At 51.4% G+C, this 19,374-nt stretch overlaps 2 protein-coding genes across 2 annotated transcripts in view; both read right to left on the bottom strand.

Moving 5' to 3' along the window:
- Positions 1-334: 334 nt before the first annotated feature.
- Positions 335-13,530, bottom strand: CDH24 (cadherin 24). The gene is made up of 14 exons (XM_020963277.2): positions 12,236-13,530; positions 10,555-10,607; positions 9,922-10,260; positions 9,416-9,710; positions 8,896-9,015; positions 8,623-8,790; positions 8,092-8,279; positions 7,414-7,667; positions 5,689-5,825; positions 3,153-3,274; positions 2,956-3,067; positions 2,054-2,302; positions 753-1,860; positions 335-554 (listed from the first exon to the last, which is right to left on the bottom strand). Exons 3-13 carry the CDS (start codon positions 10,120-10,122, stop codon positions 1,361-1,363), a joined length of 2,346 nt encoding a protein of 781 aa, XP_020818936.1. The 5' UTR covers positions 10,123-10,260; positions 10,555-10,607; positions 12,236-13,530; the 3' UTR covers positions 335-554; positions 753-1,360.
- Positions 13,531-13,642: 112 nt separating this feature from the next.
- The window catches only part of ACIN1 (apoptotic chromatin condensation inducer 1), a 39,876-nt gene continuing 34,144 nt past the window's right edge, over positions 13,643-19,374 (bottom strand). The window contains 11 exon segments of the mRNA XM_020963590.2: positions 13,643-14,411; positions 14,413-14,606; positions 14,777-14,877; positions 15,009-15,333; positions 15,630-15,737; positions 15,865-15,972; positions 16,121-16,266; positions 16,357-16,498; positions 16,852-17,004; positions 17,096-17,229; positions 18,015-18,057. Of these exon segments, the coding sequence (XP_020819249.2) occupies positions 14,297-14,411; positions 14,413-14,606; positions 14,777-14,877; positions 15,009-15,333; positions 15,630-15,737; positions 15,865-15,972; positions 16,121-16,266; positions 16,357-16,498; positions 16,852-17,004; positions 17,096-17,229; positions 18,015-18,057 (1,569 nt within the window). The 3' untranslated portion in view covers positions 13,643-14,296.

Raw genomic sequence — 19,374 nt, 5'->3', positions numbered from 1 at the left:
AAGGGTTTGTCAGTGGGGCACAAGGGAGTGGAGGAAAGGAAAGAGGAGCACAGGAGAGGGGTCAGGGACAAGAGCAGACAGGGAGGAGAAAAAAAAGAGCTAAGCTAAGTGTCATATCAGAAGAAGAAATAGGTAGAGTGAGGCTAGGGCCAGGGACTTCACACTTGTTCCTTCATGCCTTGAAATCTTATAATGAAACCTTGGTTTAAAAGGATAGCCACCACTCAGACCTTACAAAATAAAGTGTTTGTTTATTATGAAATTAGAGATGGAGGCCCCTCCCTCCCTCCCACTTTCTCCCTTCCCAGCTGCTCCCCCCACCCCCTATCCCCACATTCCCTTCCCCTTGGGACATGGAAGCACACGATGTGAAATGCCCAAAGTAGGCCAATAGCCAGACCACCCCCAGGGCCAGAGCTCCCCAGAGATGTGGCCTGGGGGGCAGACTCAGGGTTTTGGCCCCTTGGGCAAGGGCCTAGCTCCCTCTCCCCGCTGGAGGTCAGTTGGGCCAGGGTGAGGCCATGAGTGATGGATGGAAACCATGCGGGCAGAATCTGTAGGGAAATGAGAGGAGATGTAAAGGTCTATACTCTCACCTATCTTATCCCCACTATGAAATGTTCCCTCTCACTTAGCTCTGCCCCCAAGGAAGTAAGAGGTCTCTGGAGGCCCACCCCTGTCCCTCTACCCAGCTTCATTGATGAAGGGGCAGTGTCCGCTCCCCAGCACCAAGCTCTGGGTCAAGCACTGACCTGGGGTGAAGTATTCCCCATAGGCGGGTGGCGTCAGTGGCTGGAAGTTTTCTTGTTCTTGAGATGGGTGACGGAAAAACCAAAAAGCTGTTAAAACTTGGTCACAGAGACCCAGAGAAAACCATGGGGGATGTGGGCAGGGGAAACAGAGATAGGTAGACATAGGCTGTGCGAGAGAGACAGACAGGCAGATAGGGAGGAAGAGATTCAGAAGGAGGAACACATATGTTAAGTATGACAAAGAGACACAAGAAGAGAAAAGAAGACAGAGGCACACTTGAGAAGAGAGATACAGCGCGTCAGAGAGAGAGACAGAGGAGTGCCAAAAGAGACGTACAGAGTGAGAGAGAGAGGGAGGCATATTTAGACAGAGATGTAGGCAGCCAGAAGAGACACAAAAAGAGACAGATAGGGACTCACGGGGCAAGAATTAGAGAGAAGAGACAGCAATAGGAAAAGGACCAGAGACTCGGAGTGGAAGGACCAGTGGGCCCAGGGGCTGGTGTTTGCTGCCCATTGGACCCCGTGGAGCTCCCTTTTAGAGGGCATGTAAGTGGGCACGGCTTAGATGGGGGCTCTACACAAACAGGCAGGATTAGGACCAGTCCTCAAGGGGCAGGGGGCTCCTTTGCCCCATACAGCTCAGCCAAGGTATGGAAAAGCGGCCCCCAGTCATCCAGGGGCTCAGGGGGCCCAGAGGGGCCACCTGCCTCACTGCCCGAGCCCAGAGAACTAAGCGAGCCACAAGATGAGCCTCGGCCTTCGTAGCCATACACTTGTACAGAGTCATACGGTGGGACACCAGGGTCTTCATCTGCCTCCCGAAGCCTCAGGGCCAGCAGCTGCACTACATCTGCAGGACCAGGGGGCCGTGGCTGTCGAGGGGGCTGGGCCCTGGGCAACACATCTCGACGAGCCGGTGGAGCTGAGGCAGGCGGGGCAGCGCCATCCGGGTTCTGCAGGGCTGTGATGTCGAAGGCCTCTGTGTCCTCCTCACCACCGCCCTCATCATCATAGGTGATAATGTTCTCTCGAACATCTTCCTCTTCCAACACCATGAGTGCCTCTTGCTTCTGTCGCCGGAGGGCCACGAACAGCACCACCAGGGCTGGTGAGGATGGAGAGGTCAGCTCACCCCACTAGAGGCCCACCTGATTGCTCCAGGAATGAGATCTTGGTCCCCATACCTTTCTAAGTGGGTCAATGCCATGCCCTTTCCCCAGCCCATTGGCTATATGATGTATATTCTGTCCCTCCCTTGCTTCTCCTAATGTCTCACTATAACCCACGTAGCCTCTTACCCAGGAGGGTGCCTACACAGGCCAGAATAGCAAGCAAAGCCCCGGTGCTGAGTCCTGCTGGGGAGAGCTGGGCCTCAGGTCGGCAGGAGGCCACTGAGCCATCAGGCTTACAGCGGCAGATGCTGACTGTCACCGTAGCTGTGCTGCTCAGTGCCGGCTGACCCCAATCACGCAACTCAATGGGCACCAGGTAGGGCTCCCGGCGAGGCAAGACCAGGCGGTGGGGCCACAGCAGACTGGCAGAACCATCTGAGGAGGGAGAGGGAGAGAGAAAGAAGGTAGCAGGAGGGCAAAGGGACCAAGACTGAAGGTGAGACTAGGCTTGCTAAACCAGAACCCAGCTCAGAGATGTTTCAGGTTGTGCCAATCCATCCTGGTGCAGGGCGGGCTAGGGGCCTCAAGGTAAGGGGCAAGGCTTAGGAAGGAGAGCTGTATATATATACACACATACATACATACATACATACATACATATATATATATATATTATATATATATAAATATATAAATACATATATATATGTATATTTTAAAGCAGCTGGCAAAACTAAACACAAATCTATCCCCTTCTGTTATTTTTGGTTTGTGGCAGCATCCTTGCCTGGGGGAGGAAGGGAAATAAATAAGGTGAAATTGGGAGCTAGGGCCGGGGGAAGGTCTGAACCTGTATGAGAATCATGGTGGGAGGGATAGGTGTATTGGGGGAAGTTGTATGTGTTATGGAGGGTCCATCATTTGCATTTGGGGAATGTGGGGAAGGGGGTGGTAACTTAAGCAGGAGAGGAGTGGTACAGTAGGGGGACATACGGATGTATGCCAGGGGAAGATGTGTGGCAGGGAGACATGCCAACAATTGTATGAGTGCATTCATGTGTTGGAAGGCATGTGAAGGCATCACCTACCTCGATTATCCCGGACAGTGAAATTGGCATCAGGGCCCAGGGGGCTACTCAGGGAGACATAGCTACTATTGCCAACTTCATCTCGATCCAGAGCCCGGACAACCTGAATCAGCTGGGAAAGGAGGGCAGGACTCAGAGGAATGAGAGTGCCTTAAGGTCCCTGCCTCCTCCTTGCTCTGTCATGAAGCCCTACTCACCTGGCCAGGGGCAGCTGTGTCACACACAAAGGTGTCATAGGGCTCAGCCAGCTGCGGGGCGTTGTCATTCTCATCCAGTGTTTGGATTGTTACTTGTACCCGGGAGGCCTGTGCAGAACTATCTGAAGCCAGAACACACACACACAGAGCACATGGTATAATTCAACACACAGTGCACACACGATACACACATGTGCATAACACATACAAAGCATGAAACACACAAAAGCCAATACAATACAATGCGGTGCAGCACCACTCAGCAGGCATGCAATATGTCAGTGCACAGATGCCATGTTGGTGCATGTGTGTACTCCACAGACAGGGCACATAAGATACACATGACACACACATGACTAGATAAGCAATACATGTGCAGGCATCACATTCAGCCCAACAGACACATGCACAGCACCCAGCAGCACACACTATCAGAAGAATCTGAGTTCCAGCTGTGAGCTGAATTTCCCCACGGCCATAGCACACTGCTGGGCACTGTACATGATTCAGTTCCACCATCCTGACCTTGGTGAGGGAGCAGCTGCATAATCTACAGGACTCGGAATGTACAGGCAAGGGGAGGCCAGCCACGACTCAGGGCAAGTCAGAGCATGAGTTAGTCTCGCCCTGTCACCTTCCTGTTCGTCATGGCCTACTTCCAACATTACCTCCTCTCTCTTCCCACTTATTCCCTGTCTACCAATACTCATGCCACCCAAACAGCTGGTCAGATGCCCTACAGAGTCAGCCTCTACATACTGCAAAACAATGAACTGTCCTCCTCTTACCTGAATACTACCGCCTTCCCCCAGGCTGAGTCATCCCATTTCCAATAACCTTGCCAACTAACCCTCTCCATCCCTCCTCTGGCCTCTCTCCTAGCCTTCCTCATATCTCTGGTACTGGGAACCCCATATGTGGCCCTGGAGAAATATGCTCCAGTGAGGCCCTGAGCAACATTAGGGAGCATGAGAAAAGCTCCTGTTTCCCAGGTTTGGAGCCATTAGGCCTAAGAGAAGAAGGAAAGGTAGCCCAGAGAAAGCTGGGTAGCAAGTAGACAAAAGCCCTGGACAAAAAGTCTAAAGAGGTCTCCCCTGACTCAGGCACTTATGTCTGGTTGTTTCTGGGGTCAGCCTTGGCAAAGATGAGTGGGAGGGTCTGACTGTGTCCCAGAAAAAGGATAGGAACCATCCCAGAAATAGGAATGAGACAACTTCTTTGATCTAATATGTATGCAGGAAGTCTCAGCAGGTTCGATGGGGAAAAGGCAAAGAGAGCCTCATGTACATGAGTGCACATTATAGACTTACACATAAACACAAATACATCCATTCATGCATATATTGATGCACAAATACCCCAATATAGATTTACATACGTATCTATACACTTATAGTCATGCATGTACACAGACAATACAAATACACAGAAAGCAGGGAATACACCAGACATAACTTTCTCCCTCCCCTCCATCCCTTGGGACAGATGATCAGGGCTAGGTCCTAGGGAGCCAGGGGAAAGCAGAGCAGTTATGTAATAGGGAGGGGGGAGGGTAGGAGGGAGGAAGGGAGAAGGCAGTACTGAGGCTGCCTGAGCTGGGCAGAGGTAGGAATATAGCTCCCATGGGGGCCCTGAGAAGAAGCAGTAAAAATGCCCAGAATCAGACAGATGGGAGAAGAGTCAGAAATATCATGCCCCAGCCCCTCAGAATTTATCCTGGAATTCCAGCAGACATGGAATCCCACTACCCGATTCCCCTTCCCCTTCTATCTGCCTCTCCCTGGGTCACTCTCATTATCTCCTGTCATATTTGCAAACTTTTTAATGCTATATAAATGTCAATGATTATGATACTGAGTAGTACAGTGTGGTAGATACAGTTGCTCAATTCAGAGTTGGGAAGAGCTGGATTCAAATCCTGTCTCAAACACTTACTAGCCTGGATGCCCCTGGGCAAGGCACTTATTTCAGCCTCAGTGTCCCCATTTGTAAAGTAAGGCCTAATAATAGCACCTGTCTCTTTGATGTTTGCAAACCACAAACTGCTATAGAGATGTCATTCTTCTTCTTCCCTGAAGCAGTAACTAGAAAGGGTTTGGGTTTTTAGTGTGTTTTCAGGGGAAGGCAGTGTCCGGGCTGGGAGTCTCTTGGGGATCAATGACATTAGGGAGTGGTAGTGCAGTAGGGGGCGGCATCAGTGGGGTGTCAGGGCTAGAATCAGAGTTGGAAAAGGTATATCAGGGTGGAGAATTTGTTGGAGATGGGATAAGAGATTGAAGGGAGAATCAGAAGATTCAGGCCATGTTCCTGATTGTACAGCTAAGGCTAAGGGTGGACACATGTCTCTGTTGCACAGCAGCACTATTGCCACTGCTACCATCAGTGCTTCACTAGCAACCCCTCAAATTCCTCCAGAATAAGAAATCTGTTCTCCCTTCATCCCTTGACACTTCCTGTATCTTTCTCTAACACCCACCTCTCCTCTGTCAGCTACCCTGGGGACTCTGGCTCTCCCTAGCTCCTTCCTCTCCCTTACCAAGTTCAGTGGCCAACACGGTGAGATTGTGCCAGGTTCGAGCTTCCCGATCCAGAGGCACAGATGTCCGGATGGTGCCGTCCTCGGGCTCAATGGAGAAGCAGCGCTCGGGATCTGAGTGGGGGAGGATGGAGTATCTGAAGAAAGAGGTGTCAGGATTAGTGGCTGGGGATGGAGCATGAAATATCTGGGGGGAGGCTTGAGAGCTGATCTAATAACAATAACTGACATTTCTATTGTGCATTATGCATTAGAAAGCCCTTTCCTTACAACAACTCTGAGCTGGGTAGGCTGAATATTAGGATCAAAGATTTAGAGCCAGAAGGAAACTGAGAAGCCCTCTAGGGCAACCTCTGTATTTTACAGATGAGGAAACTGAGGCTCAGTAAGATTAAAATGACTCAGGGGCAGCTAGGTGGCACACAGCACTGGCCCTGGATTCAGGAGGACCTGAGTTCAAATCCAGCCTCAGACACATAACACTTACTAGCTGTGTAACACTGGGCAAGTCACTTAACCCCCATTGCCTAATCCCACCCCACCCCCTAAAAAAAAAGATTAAACTGACTCATCCAAGGTCATACTGGCAGTTAAATGAGACAGCCAGGATTTGAATCCAGTTTCCCAATTCCAAATCCAGCTCTGTTTCTACTGTGCTAGATTAAGCTTTCTTCTTAAATGGGGAAACTGAAATACAGAGAAGTTAAGTAACTTGCCCCAAGTAACACAGCAAGTAAGCAGTGCTGTTTCTACTGCACTATGGGTACTAGGGTTTGGAGTACCCCAATGTCATTCTCCTAGGTTAATTCTCAAAGCTGCGTTTGGAAAGAAATTGAGCTCTTTGGGGTCAGGGCCAGTTTCACCAGTAGAATCTACCTGGCATGATTTTGGGGCCCCAGGAAGGCCCCTTTCCCTTAAATTATCTCCTCACTGGATTGTCATTTTGCCTGAAATTAACCCTTTTGGTTAAGAAACCTACCCAGATTCACCTCTACAAGGGAGAACATAGAAAGTTATTATCAGTCATTAACACCTTAGAAGGAATCAGTTGATCAGATCCTTAGAGTAAATTAGCTTACCAGATTCTAAGAGTTTAGTGTCCATGGGAAATGGTAGAAAGGGAGGTTCAGAGAATGAGCTTTACCTGGGAAGGCAGGTCGGAGCAGGGTGTTGTGGTGTGGGCTGGGAGGAATCCCCCAAGAGGGATGTAGGAAGAGGATGTGGGAGAGTAATAGACACGCTTTACTGTTACTACAGTTTTGCTGAGGGTGGGGTCAGGGGGCATCCGTCCAGAGGGATAAGGAGGCCACTCTCTAGACTCCCCTAAGCCCAGGCTGTGCTTGGGGTCATGAAGGCCTTAGTACTTAGGACTGGAAATGAAGAGGAAGGGGGGTCCTGATGGAGTCCAACTAGTGGTTTCTCCTATCTGAATAGTATTTGGGAAAATGGATGCCTGGAGGGGGGAGGGGGCTGAAGGGAAACTGGAGGAGATGAAGGTCTGGGAGGCTACTGGAGAGGGATAGGCCAGGAACTGGCATGTCAAGGAAGGCCAAGGGGACACAGGGAGAAACAGGGGCTGGGAGACATTGGGTAGGAGGAGCAGGAATAGGACTGGAAAGCCTTTAAACTTTGATATTAAATGACTGACAGAAGCAAATGAGGAGATGGCTTTTGAACTGTCCTTTGCCACTGAATATGACAGGGCTATGGCCCCTTGAGCCTCACCTGATGGGGCTGGCGGGTGAATCGAGGTCCATAGCAGAGACACGGCCCACCAGGGTCCCCGGAGCACTGTTCTCAGGCACAGCCAAGTGGTAAGTAGAGTGGGTAAAGACGGGTGGTTCTGGAGCATCCTGGACTACCACACGGACAGAGGCCACGTCCTTGAAAGGCCCACGACGCAGGTAGGCTGGGTCGATGAGTGTATTTGTGGCCTCCACACGGAAGGCATAAGATCTGCGGCTCTCAAAATCCAAGGGCTAAGAGTGGGAGGAAACAAATCTGTAGAGGCTGGGGTGGGACCCTGGAGCCCATCGCATCCCTCCCAGACTGGACAGACTCCTCTGTCCTGGGCCTGGGATACTGTCTGACCCCAGAGTAAAGACCAGGGTCTAGGGGCTAGACATCATTTGGTGATTCATTCTCCCTTCCCTGGAAAGAATGGGAGCCCTCTGATCTGGAGAGCATCTGGGGATGCATCAAAGCAGGAGGAAGAATAATTCAATTAGAAGTGAATAGATGGTTACAAGGCAGGGATGCTGGGTGGGATGCCACCCCCTTCCCCCTCCCCAAGGTGGTTAAGTAGGTGAATGTGTATCTGGGGTAATGTCTCAGAAAGTGGAGCACAGAAAGTGGGTGTTGGCTTGGGGCAGGGGGGAGAGGATGTCAGATGCTGGGGCACACCTTGCGTATGGTGAGAAGCCCATCTCGGCCTTGGGCATCAGTGCTGATACTGAAAGTCTCAGCCCCTTCCCCATCCAGGATGCTGTAAGCCATGAGGGCGTTGTCTCCCAGATCAGGGTCTTGGGCTCGAAGCCTGCCCACTAGGGCCCCTGGCCCTGCAGTCTCCACCACTGAAAACTGGTATAGGCCTTTGAAGAGAAGGGGGAACAGACTCAGAATGGCCCCTTCTCCTTTCCCAGCTACTCCCATCTCCTGGAAGAAGGGGAAAGGAGGTCCATGGGAGGACTCCTCATTCCTCTTCCTCCCATTTCCCTAGAAAGCTCCCTCGAGGGCCTCCTTCCCTCCCTTTATCTTGGTTTCTAGAGGACTAGAGGGGTGAGCAGAAGGTTTCCCCAGGGCCCTCCTCCCTACCTCTCAGGAGAAGAGGCCTGAAGGGAATGTGATTCAGAGAATGAAGGAAATATAGGCACAGGGGCTAAGAGGCCGAAATTCAGAGAAGGGGACAAAGAGGGATAGAGTTGGTGCCCTTACTTTGAGGGAATTTGGGGGGGTTGTCATTGACATCGCTGAGAGTGACAGTGACTGTGGTGCTGCCCGACAGCCCCCCCATGTGGCCACCCATATCCTTGGCCTGAATCACTACCAGGAACACTTCCTGCGTTTCCCGGTCCATGTTGGGAATTGCTGTCCGGACCACTCCTGGAAGGAGATGGGATGACACTAAGTCAAAGGCATGATACCCACCCTCACCCTCTTCATTGGGTATCCTTTAGACCCTTCCCCTCTGTTGCTTCCAAACCTCACCAGTCTGGGGGTCCACAGAGAAGAAAGGCAGGCCATCCAGCACTGTGTACACCAGCTTGGCACTGTTCCCATAGCTAGGGTCATCAGCGTCTTGAGCTGTCACCTGAATCACTGATGTCCCTGCCAGGGAGTCTCCTGTCACCCCCAGCTCATAAGGTAGGCAAGGAGGGGGCAGGAATGAGGGCAGTGATGGGATGGGAAAGGCTGTAGTAAGTTAGATGAGAGGATTAGAAAGTGGTTTGGGCCAGTGGGCTGTGGGGCAAGTGTTGAACGATGGTCTGGGATGGGGGGGGTAGCACCCTGGAGGTAGGAGCTGGCCCTGAGCAGATGGGGTGTGGAAGGGAGTATCCTGAAATAGGGGAAAAGATATTTGGAATGGGATTAGGGAGAAGGCCTGGAGGAATGGGATGCATCTGGTATAGAAACTGGGAATGAGCAGCTTGCTACGGGAAACACATGGGAGAGGAGTCTAGTTTATGCCAAAGGAAATTTGGGGTAGATCAAAGCAAGGGTCCCTCACCGACATTGGACATCTCTGGCACAGTGGCATGGTACGGCCCAAGGGGGAAGACTGGTGGGTTGTCATTGATGTCTTGCACTTTAATGATGAACTCAGATGGTGGCTCTAAGGGCCGATTGGAGGCTCTGTCCACAGCCTGGGCCAATAGCACATACTGGGCCTTCTCCTCCCTGTCTAGGCTCTTGGTGACATGGATATTGCCAGTAGCCTCATCAATCACAAATACAGTGCCTGCTCCCTCCCCTGTTAACAGGTACTTGGTTCGGCCCTCACCACGGTCGACATCTGAGTGAAGCTGTAGGGAAAATGGAGGTAGGGGTCAGATATGAGAAAGCTGCTGGGGAAAGCACAGCAAGGGGAATGGACATAAGGGATAAGAAGGCTCATGCTTGGGGACAAGGGACTTGACCAAGGTGAAGGAAGGAAGTGAGATAGCTTAAGCTAGGAGGAAGGGTCAAGTGGTTGGGAAATATGAGACTGTTTTGAGGGGAGGGGTTAATTCTTACTCTGCCAATGAGGACAGGTTCGGGGCCAGCATACTCCTCGATGACGAAGAACTGGTTCCAGACCCAGCTCCTTCTTGCCCGAAGCAGTGTAGGCCCCTGGCCCTCCCTGATACCAGCCCATGCTTGGGCTGGGGCAACCAGCCTCCCTGCACAACCCCAGCTCCCCAGCCAGGCCAGCAACAGCCACACAAAGACCCACATGCTTTGAACCTGGTTCTGGTGTTGGCTCAGCCCAGGCTCCACTCACTGACCCACCGGCCCTCTCCCCACAGTGGTGCTGTCCATGTGGTAGATGGGGCCGGTAGGGCAGGTATGTGGGGCTATCCCATCAGTCCAAACCTGCAGAAAAGGAATTGGTCAGCAGGGGAGAAGAGTAAGATCGCCTCAGATCCCCCAACCTGGACACACTGATAACCAGACCCATCAGTAACCACTCCCCAATACCTTCATTGCTAGTTGATTTAGTGCTAAGAAAATAATTTAAGGGTTTGGGCAGAAGGGGACAGATAGGACAGGAGAGGCTCAAGCTGGAAGGGATAGGGAAGGAAACAGAGAAGAATCCCAATACCTTCACGATTTAATATTCCTAGCCACCCCCATCCTTCTTCCCACCTGCACTATCCCTATATTCACCTCTGGCCTCCAACTTGTCGAATCTCTGATCAGTCACGGTGCAGAAGGGAGAGCTGGAGAGAAAGGAGAGAAAAATGGGAGAAGGGGCCAGAATGTGTGGAGGGTCTGAGAAATCTTCAGTCTGGGCTCTCTTCCTCTCAATTTGCCACTCTCTCCAACACAGGGTGACCTAAGACTCTATGACTTGCATCTTTAGGAGCTCTGCCTTGGGAGCCTAAGGAGGAGGGGCTGAGGAAAAGGGCTTGATCAAACCCACCAGACTTAATAGGGGTTTGATTCTAGGGGGTGTGTGGCCTAAGATGATCTGAGGGAGGGAATGAGAGGTGAAGGGGGAGGGAAGTAAAACCAAATCTCTAGGGAGGTAAAGAAAATGAGTGAGGCCTAAGAAAAGAGGTGACCCCTGACATGGACTTCTGAGGCCCCAGACCCCATGTGAAAGGCACTGCTGGGCTCAGTCAGTCCGCACCGCAGTGACACCCCTTGGAGCTAAGCAAAGGGACTGGTGGGGAGTGGGGCACAGCTGGGGGCCAGGGATAGGAAAAGAGGAGAATGGGGAAGAGAGGAGCCACTGAGAGAGACATAAAGATGAGTGAGGGTGATAGAAGAAAGCAAGAACACTTGAATGATAGTGGTAGAAAGAGATCAACGAAGGGAGGCAGAGAGTGACTGAAAGGCAGAGATACATAGAGATACAGAAAGAGCACAAGATCCAGAGAGCTGGACCCCAGTGAAGAGTCAGTATGGAAGCAGAGAAGAAACTGCAGGTAGTGGTAACTGGGGAGATCCTCAAGAGCCGGGGTCAGACCAGGACAAGAGGGAACTTCAGAGTCTGGGGAAATGGGGACAGACAGGAAGGGTTCAAGCAGGGAACAACAGAAGAGGAAGAACGAGGAGCCCAAGTCCCATTCCACTCTATTACCCCCCCCTCCCCTGGAGGACACCCCATGTAGCACCCTGCTTCAGTCCCTCCTCCTTACCAAGATCCAGACACCTGACAGCCTGTCTATCCAGTGGGAAGCCAGGGAATGGGAAAGAGGGAAAGGGAGACAGGTAGAGATAAAAGATGAAAAGGGGGAAGAGAGAAAGAGAGCAAAGAGAAAAGGGAAAGGGAAAAAGAGACGGAAGACAGAAGGGGAAAAGAGAAAAAGGAGAGAGGAAAGAGGAAAGGGAACAAGGGGCAAGGGAAAGGGGGAAGATAGAGATGAATGATGGAGGGGGGAAGAGGGAGAGAAAGAGGAGAGAGGGAAAGAGAGGAAAGAGGAAAGGGAATGAGAGGAGGAAAAGAAGAGGTGGTGAAAGGGTACAATGGGACAGATAGGAAGAAGGGGAGGAAGGAGAGAGGAAAGAAGAGGGAAGGGCAAGGAGGAAAGAGAAGGAAGGGGGACAAGAATGATAGTTATAGAAGGAAGGGACAGAAACCGAAAGGAGAAAGATACTGGGTAGGAGAGAGATGGGATGCGAAAACAGGGTTTGGGAAGAGGGTGAAAAGAGGGAATGAAAGAGGAAGGGAAAGAGGAAGAGAGGAGCAAGGTGAGACAGAAGGAAGAGAGCTGGAAAAGGGAATATAGCGGATGGGTCCCCGGTGTCTGTCTCAGAGCAAACCCCTTAGAGGGACCGCAGAGCCCCCTCCCTTTGCCTTGCCGACCCCAGCTGCTCCGGGGCGGGTGGAAGGTCCGCTTACCTGGGCTGGAGCGAGGGTCTCTGCCTCTCTCCCAGCAGGAGAGCGAGCGACAGGCAGGAGAGAGACACCCACACCCACACACAGCCCCACACCTCCCTCCCACCCCACGGCCACCCGCGACTGAAGCGCAGAGACCCAGACTGGGGAGGACGCCGGAGCCCGATCGGGAGGGAGCGGGAGCAGAGGCTTTGCTGCAGGTCTGAGCGGCCCCGGCGAGAACAAGAGCGAGACGGAGCCGCGGGGCGGGGGGAGCGCGAAAGGGGGGCGGGGGAGGAGGAGGCTCCGCCTGCAGAGGGAGGAGGGGGGAGGAGGACGAAGAGGAGCGGGAGAAGAAGAGGGAGAGGAAGAGGGAGGAAGAGAAGCAGGAGGAGGGAGAGGAGGAGGCAGAGAGGGAGAGGAAGAGGAGGACAGGGAGGAAGAGGAGGGAGGAAGCAGAAGAGGGGGAGGAGGAGGAGGGGGAGAGGGATGAAGAGGGGGAAGAGGAGGAGGAGGAAGAGGGAAAAGTGGGGTGCAGAAAGGAGGGGGAGCTGGCTTTCTTTTCCTTCCCGGCAGACCCTCACCTGGCGGGGCCGGGGCAGTGGAGACTCCCTCACTCCGCCCCCCCACGTGTGTGGAAAGGCGCTTCTCAGGCGCATACAGATGCCGTCCCCCTGCACCCCTGCTCCGGCCTCGAACCCGGCCACGCTGAGCCCTGTCCGGCTCCTCCATGCAGCCTGATTATGGGTTGAGGGTGACCCCCAGCCCTACTCAGGGGGCAGCTCGGGGTGCCCAGGTCGAGGGCAATCTTGGAGGGAGGACGGCCCCTGAGAGACACAGTAGTCTTCAGAGGCTGCATCCCTACGGAGAGGGCCGAAGGGGTCGGAATGGGCCCGGGAAAGACGGGATTTCCAGGGGCGGCGAGAAAAGCAGCCTACGTTTCGGGACGGTCACCCTCAGTAGTCAGCATGCAGGGCGACTGCCCCCTGGCGGCAAACGCGGGGAGTCTTATCTTGGAGCGGGATGGTGAAGAAAGACACTGCCACCATGTGCAGAGGTTGTGGTGGGGAGAAGGGGGTTTTCTCTCCACAACATTCCGCACTCCTCCAGCTGTACCTCAGGAGGAACTGGAAGGTCAGTGTGCCTCCCTCCCATTCCCCAAAGACCCTTCACTGGTCCTCTTCAGGTGGAGGGAAATAGGACACAGTATTCTACACTGGTGCAAATTTTATGCCACCCAGAAAAGTTGAGGGGTTGAACAGAGGCTGGTCTCCAGAACCCTCCGAACAGCCTTCTAGGTAGTGATCCTGCCACCTAAATGTATGCTTTGGGATCTCCCAGCTAAGAAAAGTCTACCAAGGCCAGGAAGCAGAGCCCTCCCTCCCTCCTCCCCCACTAACTCCCAAGGAAACCCAACCGCACAATAATAGGTAAAACTAAGTCAGATTTTTATTTTTCCATAGACCACATCATTTAATAATAAAAAAAATAAAAATAAAAATAGAACAGAAGGAAAAGGTGGATATAAAGTGGAACTTGTGGGCCAGGGGGAGGCTGAAGGGCAAGAGGGAAATACTTCAGGAACTGCAGGGGCCTGGGGACTGGGGAGGAGAGATGCTGATTCAGCTCATAGGTGCCCCAGTCCTGACCCCAGCTATTCCTGAGGGGAGGTGAGATCCCCGCAGGGGAGGAGAGGGGAAGGGAGTGAAAGGAGAACAAGTTATAGGGAAAATGAAAGATGGGAGATAAGGATGAGGGAGATATGGAGGATACTGAGTCCCCTGGCTGCTTCCCATCTTTAAGATTAACCTTTACCCCCTCCCTCCTCCCCCCAGAATGGGTCTTAGCCCTACACAGATCCAGAAATGGGGTTTGGGGAAAAGGCTGAAGGGCAAATGGGGCAGCACACAGCCACTTCTCCCCGTGTTCTGTGAACAAAAAGAGGGACACACTTCAGCACAGGTAAGTCTGTGCAATACCCTCAGGGGTCAAGGTGGTGGCAGAGTGCCCATCCCTTTGTGGCTCTTACCCCCCACCAGCAGGGTGGCTGATGCCTGAGGCTTTCCTTAGGGTGGGGGATTCCAGCTAGCGGCGCCCACCCCTGTCTCGCACCGGGGTGCTGCGGCTGCGGCTTCGACTGTGCCGCTTGGTGTCCCGACGATCCCTCTCACGGCCCCGTTCCCGATCCCGATCCCGATCCCCCCCGGTCCCTCTCCCGTTCCCGCTCTCTTTCCCTCTCTCGGCTGTGCTCTCGACGTTTCTCCCTCTCTAGCTGCCGGCTCCGCTCTCGCTCAGCCTCTTTCTCTCGTTCTTTCTGTTCTTCTTCCTCCTGCTCTTTTCGCCGTTTCTCACGCTCCTTGGCCCGTTCGGCCCGCTCGGCCTCCTTCTGAACAATCTGTGGGCCAAGCAAGGGAGTCAGGGCGTCTGCTATCTGTGCTTCTTAACAGAGGGGTTTTGCCCCTTTCCTGTAACCCTGCCCACTCTGTGACTGACACCTCCCTTATCCATACAACCCACATCCCTTTGGGTTGTCTCCAGTCTTTCTTTATACAAGAGAAAGCTCACCTGGCAGTCAGTCAGAGGAAGCCAGTAGATGCAGGGTGCTGCCTTGGTCTTACGGAACAAGTCATCCAGCAGCTTGGCAGGTGGTTCCTCCTGGGCTTTTTCTGTGAAGACAGTGAATGGTTAGGTTCTGACTGTGCCTGGCCCCAAAGTTTATCCCATCCAGTTGGTGGGTACATCTGGCACAATCCTACAGCTGAGGATGGGAAAAGCTATGTGTAGCCCAAATCAATACCTTTCTTTTCACTCTTCTTCTCTTTGGACTTGGCTCGTTCCTTTCGGCGGCGGTCACGGGAGCGAGATCGGGAACGGGGCCCTTCACGAACCTTGTCCCGGTCCCACTCCCGTTCCGATCGAGTACGTTCCCGTCGCTCCATCTCTCGCTCTCGCTCTGCCCACTGCTCCCGCACTGCCCGCTCCTGCTCCCTCTGCTCTGCCCTTGGATGATGAGGTGGCTGGGCTGGGGGCGGGGGCGGAGGGTGCAGGGGCCGTGGGCCTCCCTGTTCCTCAGCTTTAGGCTCAGAGGGCCGATCAGGCAAGAGGCCTCGGTGAAAGTCCAGCTGAGGGTACAGAAAAGCAAATAGTAAAGAGAAAATGAAGATACTGTTGGTGGATTGGTTCGGGTAAATTTCAGTGGCATTTCTTAAGCAATGTTACAAGTTCAGTTATGGAAAGGGCAGTGGGCACTGGAAAGAAATCTTTCCTTTCAGAGGCCCTGACCAAGGTGTCAGGGAAAATCCTTAATGAAAGGACCCTGGTGCCCTAGACCCTTAGAAAGGCTGCCCTATCTTAGTGAGGACAGGGGAAGATAAGATGACCCATCTCTTTTCTATTTCTTTCTTCCTAGGTCTCATACCTCATCCTGCTCTGCATAGTCAGCACACAGGAATTTGGGATTGGACTGGGGCCACTTAACTCCATGCAGAGCTGTTCGAGTGGCAACAGCTTCCTCTACTGTTGAATACTGATAAAAGAGCAGGAAAAAAGATCACTTGTAAAGCCTTCAATTTAGTCACCATCCTACAGTATCCCAAGACCAGTTCCCAAAGGACCTCAACAAGCCTCCCCATCAAACAATCCTTCCTCCTCACCGTGACATAACAATGGGACTTGATTTTATCTATCCAGAAGGCTTCTTCCACCAGGGTCCCTGTACGACCCAGCAACTCCTTCAACTGGCCTAAAGTAAAGGGACGAACCTGCCGATGAAAACGGAATGTCAAAAGCCACAAAGGAAATAAAGGTAGAAAGGCAGTCATTCCTAAGGTTTCTTAATACCCTGTGAACCAGGCAGAATGCTTAGAAATGCATACTCTTTAGTTGGAGGTGGGGATGGAAACTACTTACCAAATTGGAGATATGGACAATGTTATTGATCTTGCCCCGAGGTGGTGAAGGCACCTGGGCTGTACGAACAGGATCATCAATTGTGATAGACACACCAGACTTCTGCTGGCTGATTGAACGCCGGGTCAGAGTGTCTCCCAGCGTCACTGCAAAAACAAAAACCACGAATGGTTGTCAGCAGGGCATAACTGTAGCATTATTACCTTCTCTAGTCTTTTCATTCCCTTATTACTCACCTTTTTTTACTTCATGCTCCACAGGTGGAGGCAAGGCAACTTCTACAGAAACCTGAGGTACTTCAGGGGGCTCGACTTCAGGCTCTTTTTCTTCCTCCTCTTCTTCACGCTGCCCGTTTTCCTGGCCCTCCGCTGGCACCACCTATAGAAAGGAAGAAGGTAAGGGAACATATCAGGGGCACTGAGGCATTCCCTAACAAGGACATCATATCCATGACCCTGACTCTTTCTGGTGAGGCAGGGAGGAACAGATCTCAGAAGCTCTTTCTAAAATGCTAGAAATAATGTTAAGTGAAGCATATCATCTGTAACAGATTCTCAATACTGGGTACAAATACACGAGTCCCTGATTTGTAGTAAGAGACACTGAATCAATGGAAAAGGTGAGACAGTCCAATCTATGATGCCTACCTCGATAGCTACCCTGTTCCCAGCCACTTCTAAATAGGGAGAACCTCTCCATGATCTGGCTCCTTAGCACACCGAGCCTTTTACCTGAGTGACAGTCCGGCATATCTTCAGCCCCTTGTCGTGGGTTCCATCCTCACCATTGCGCTCTGTCTCATCTTCAGAGATCCTTGAGTCATCAGCATGTAGATCCACAATGGCCTCCTGCCCCACCAGGGGTTTGATGTCGGGGATAAGGCTCTGGGACACAGATACCCCCCACCCCGTTACACTGGGCCCACATCTACTCCCACTTCCCCACATCCCACCCCTCAGGCTTTTCCCACCTCACCTTGAGAGACTCGGTGGTGATACTGATGGAGGGCTTCTTCTGTGTGGTGGCTGTGCTAGCCCCCCAACGCCTCTTCCGTCCTGGCTGGCCTCCTTCTGTGTCACTGTTTCCAGCTGGTACCCCTTTGGTAGCCGCTACCCCCAAGAAACAAGGCTCAATTGTGAGATGGCCAGGGGCTCTATATTGGTTCCCTCTGTAATCCCTTTAACTGACCAACCTTTAACTTGGTTTACCTATCCATCCATCACTCCAGATTGTTAACATATTTTAAAAACTAAGGCAAGTAACCTTAGAGATTGGAAAAAACTTGTCTTCAGAGTGAACAAGAACAGAGTAGAACTATTTCCTCACTGAAAGAAATTACCTACCTGTACTTAAAGGCAGCAAATCACAATTTGTTTAGTGGGGGCTGTGTGAAAAGGAAAACCCCTAAGCAGTTTAACTTTTCAAATAGAGGCAGAAATGACAAGAATTTATGGTTTATGCTGGGGCCCAGAATTTAAAAAAAAAAATTCTATCAAACACTCCCTAGCAGGATGGAAGAAACTCCTCTGTGAGATAAGAGGGTCTTCATTCCTATTCTCTGGCTCTAGGAACTTAGGTGTTTGAAGGAATGTGTCTCCCTCTACATAGTGCTTTAGGCTTTAGAACTGCAAAGAACAAGAACGGAGAGACAGTCAATGGACAGCAGGGTCTGAAACACCTCACCTCACCCAATTTCCATTGGGAGGGAAGTAAGCCTTCCTATTACTTGGAAACTGGCATAAGTGCAAGGAGCTCAATGGAACCAGAGAAATGACAAAAACCTATACTCTTGGGGAAGAGAAAGATGCAGAGTAAGAGAGAAGTACATCTGTTCCATCAAAAACTTTGGTTGCTATGGGATCCCTAAATATCAGTGATTTAAGTCTGGACTTACAGACAACGGAGATCTTCCTCTTGAAGGATTTGGGCATCGAGCTCTGTATAGAGAAGAGAAGGGGAAAAAAAGAGAAAGAGACACACCCCACAGAGAGGGGGGGAAGAGGTTAGATGAGGGTAGTTTCAGCACAGGCTCCAGAGACACAGAGTAAGAGAGACAGAGACAGACAGAGAGACCAAAACAGAAGCGGCAAACGGCAAAAACGGAAGCGGAACCGATGCAAGTTAGAGAAAAAAACAAAACCAAACGTCACATCGGGGAAAGGTCCGTCCAGTCCACAGCATGCCTGCGTATTAGCTTTACCAGAAATAAGTTGAAAAGAAACCTTTTAGGGTGTAGTAGCCTCCCCCGCTCTTCAAAGATGTTGCCATGCCCCCTTCTTAGTCCTTCTGGGTTGAGACATACTTGGCCCATATTCTGAGGCCACTGCCTCTACTGCCCAGAGTTGGCTGATGCAGCCTTCCTTGCTCCCTGTTAACTCAAGTTAAAAATGAAGGAACAAAGAAAGCCAACTTCGGGATGGGAAAAGCCTCAAGGATCTTCATTTTCCTCCCTTCAAATGACCAACCAGTCCACCAATGAAAACTACTTAAACCCCTCAAGTACAAGCTATTTTGCTTGTCTTGTGTCCCATTTGCAAGATGCTTTTGTACTCTACAGGGTTAGACTCCAAAGATTTCTGTTACCTATAGTCCTGATTATCTTTTGGAGGAAGGCAGCCCAAGACCAATTTGACTGGAGGAGAATGAGCTAAATGTCATTTCAACTTATAAGTAACAACTGCAGAAAGGTCTTGAAAGGGACAGCCTTTTTCACCTGTTACATTCTTAGACTTCCCTAGGCATCTTACTTGGCTCCATGAGGGACTTACCATTCCTTCTCCAACCAGGACTCATGCCTTATGGGCTTTAACTGAGGACTAGAAGGTGGCTTTGAGACAACTCCCTTCCTTTCCCAAAGGAAAGGGACTATGAACAGAGCAGAAGGGAAAGGCTAAGAATGGGAGACAGAGTAGAGAAACTTTATATTTGCATGCTTATTTCTGGAAAAACTAAGGCCACCCTTCTAAAGGGTAGAGCAGGACTCTTGACAAAATCTCTTCTTTCCACCTCCCTCCCCAACCCTGCTTCTGTCATCTAACCAAGTCTCCTTGGTCTCCGTTAAGGGCCAGCCTGACCCCAGCCGGGCCGCTCTCGACGGGAAAGTTAGTGAGAAAAAAAAAAAGTCTTAATTAAAACAGGAAAAACATGAACCAAATAAATAAAATCAATAAAGAAATCAGAAAATTAAAGAAAAAAGGGGAAAAATAAAATAAAGATTTTTGGGGGAAAAGAAAAAAAAAGAAGAAAATAAATAA

Source organism: Phascolarctos cinereus, unplaced genomic scaffold (genome assembly GCF_003287225.1).
Source record: "Phascolarctos cinereus isolate Bilbo 61053 unplaced genomic scaffold, phaCin_HiC Scaffold_3;HRSCAF=262, whole genome shotgun sequence".
Lineage (NCBI taxonomy): Eukaryota > Metazoa > Chordata > Mammalia > Diprotodontia > Phascolarctidae > Phascolarctos > Phascolarctos cinereus.
The sequence above is the reverse complement of the archived record's forward strand: the minus strand, read 5'-3'. Positions and strand labels throughout refer to the sequence as shown.

What these genes read in the sequence shown, in the direction of transcription:
- CDH24 (XM_020963277.2), bottom strand. Translation starts at nt 10,122, where the DNA reads ATGTGGGTCTTTGTGTGGCTGTTGCTGGCCTGGCTGGGGAGCTGGGGT. An exon ending in AACCTGTCCTCATTGGCAGA is followed by an intron (nt 9,711 to 9,921) that starts GTAAGAATTAAC and finishes TTTTCCCTACAG; the next exon opens with CTTCACTCAGATGTCGACCG. An exon ending in GCCAGAGATGTCCAATGTCG is followed by an intron (nt 9,016 to 9,415) that starts GTGAGGGACCCT and finishes ACTCCCTGGCAG; the next exon opens with GGACATCAGTGATTCAGGTG.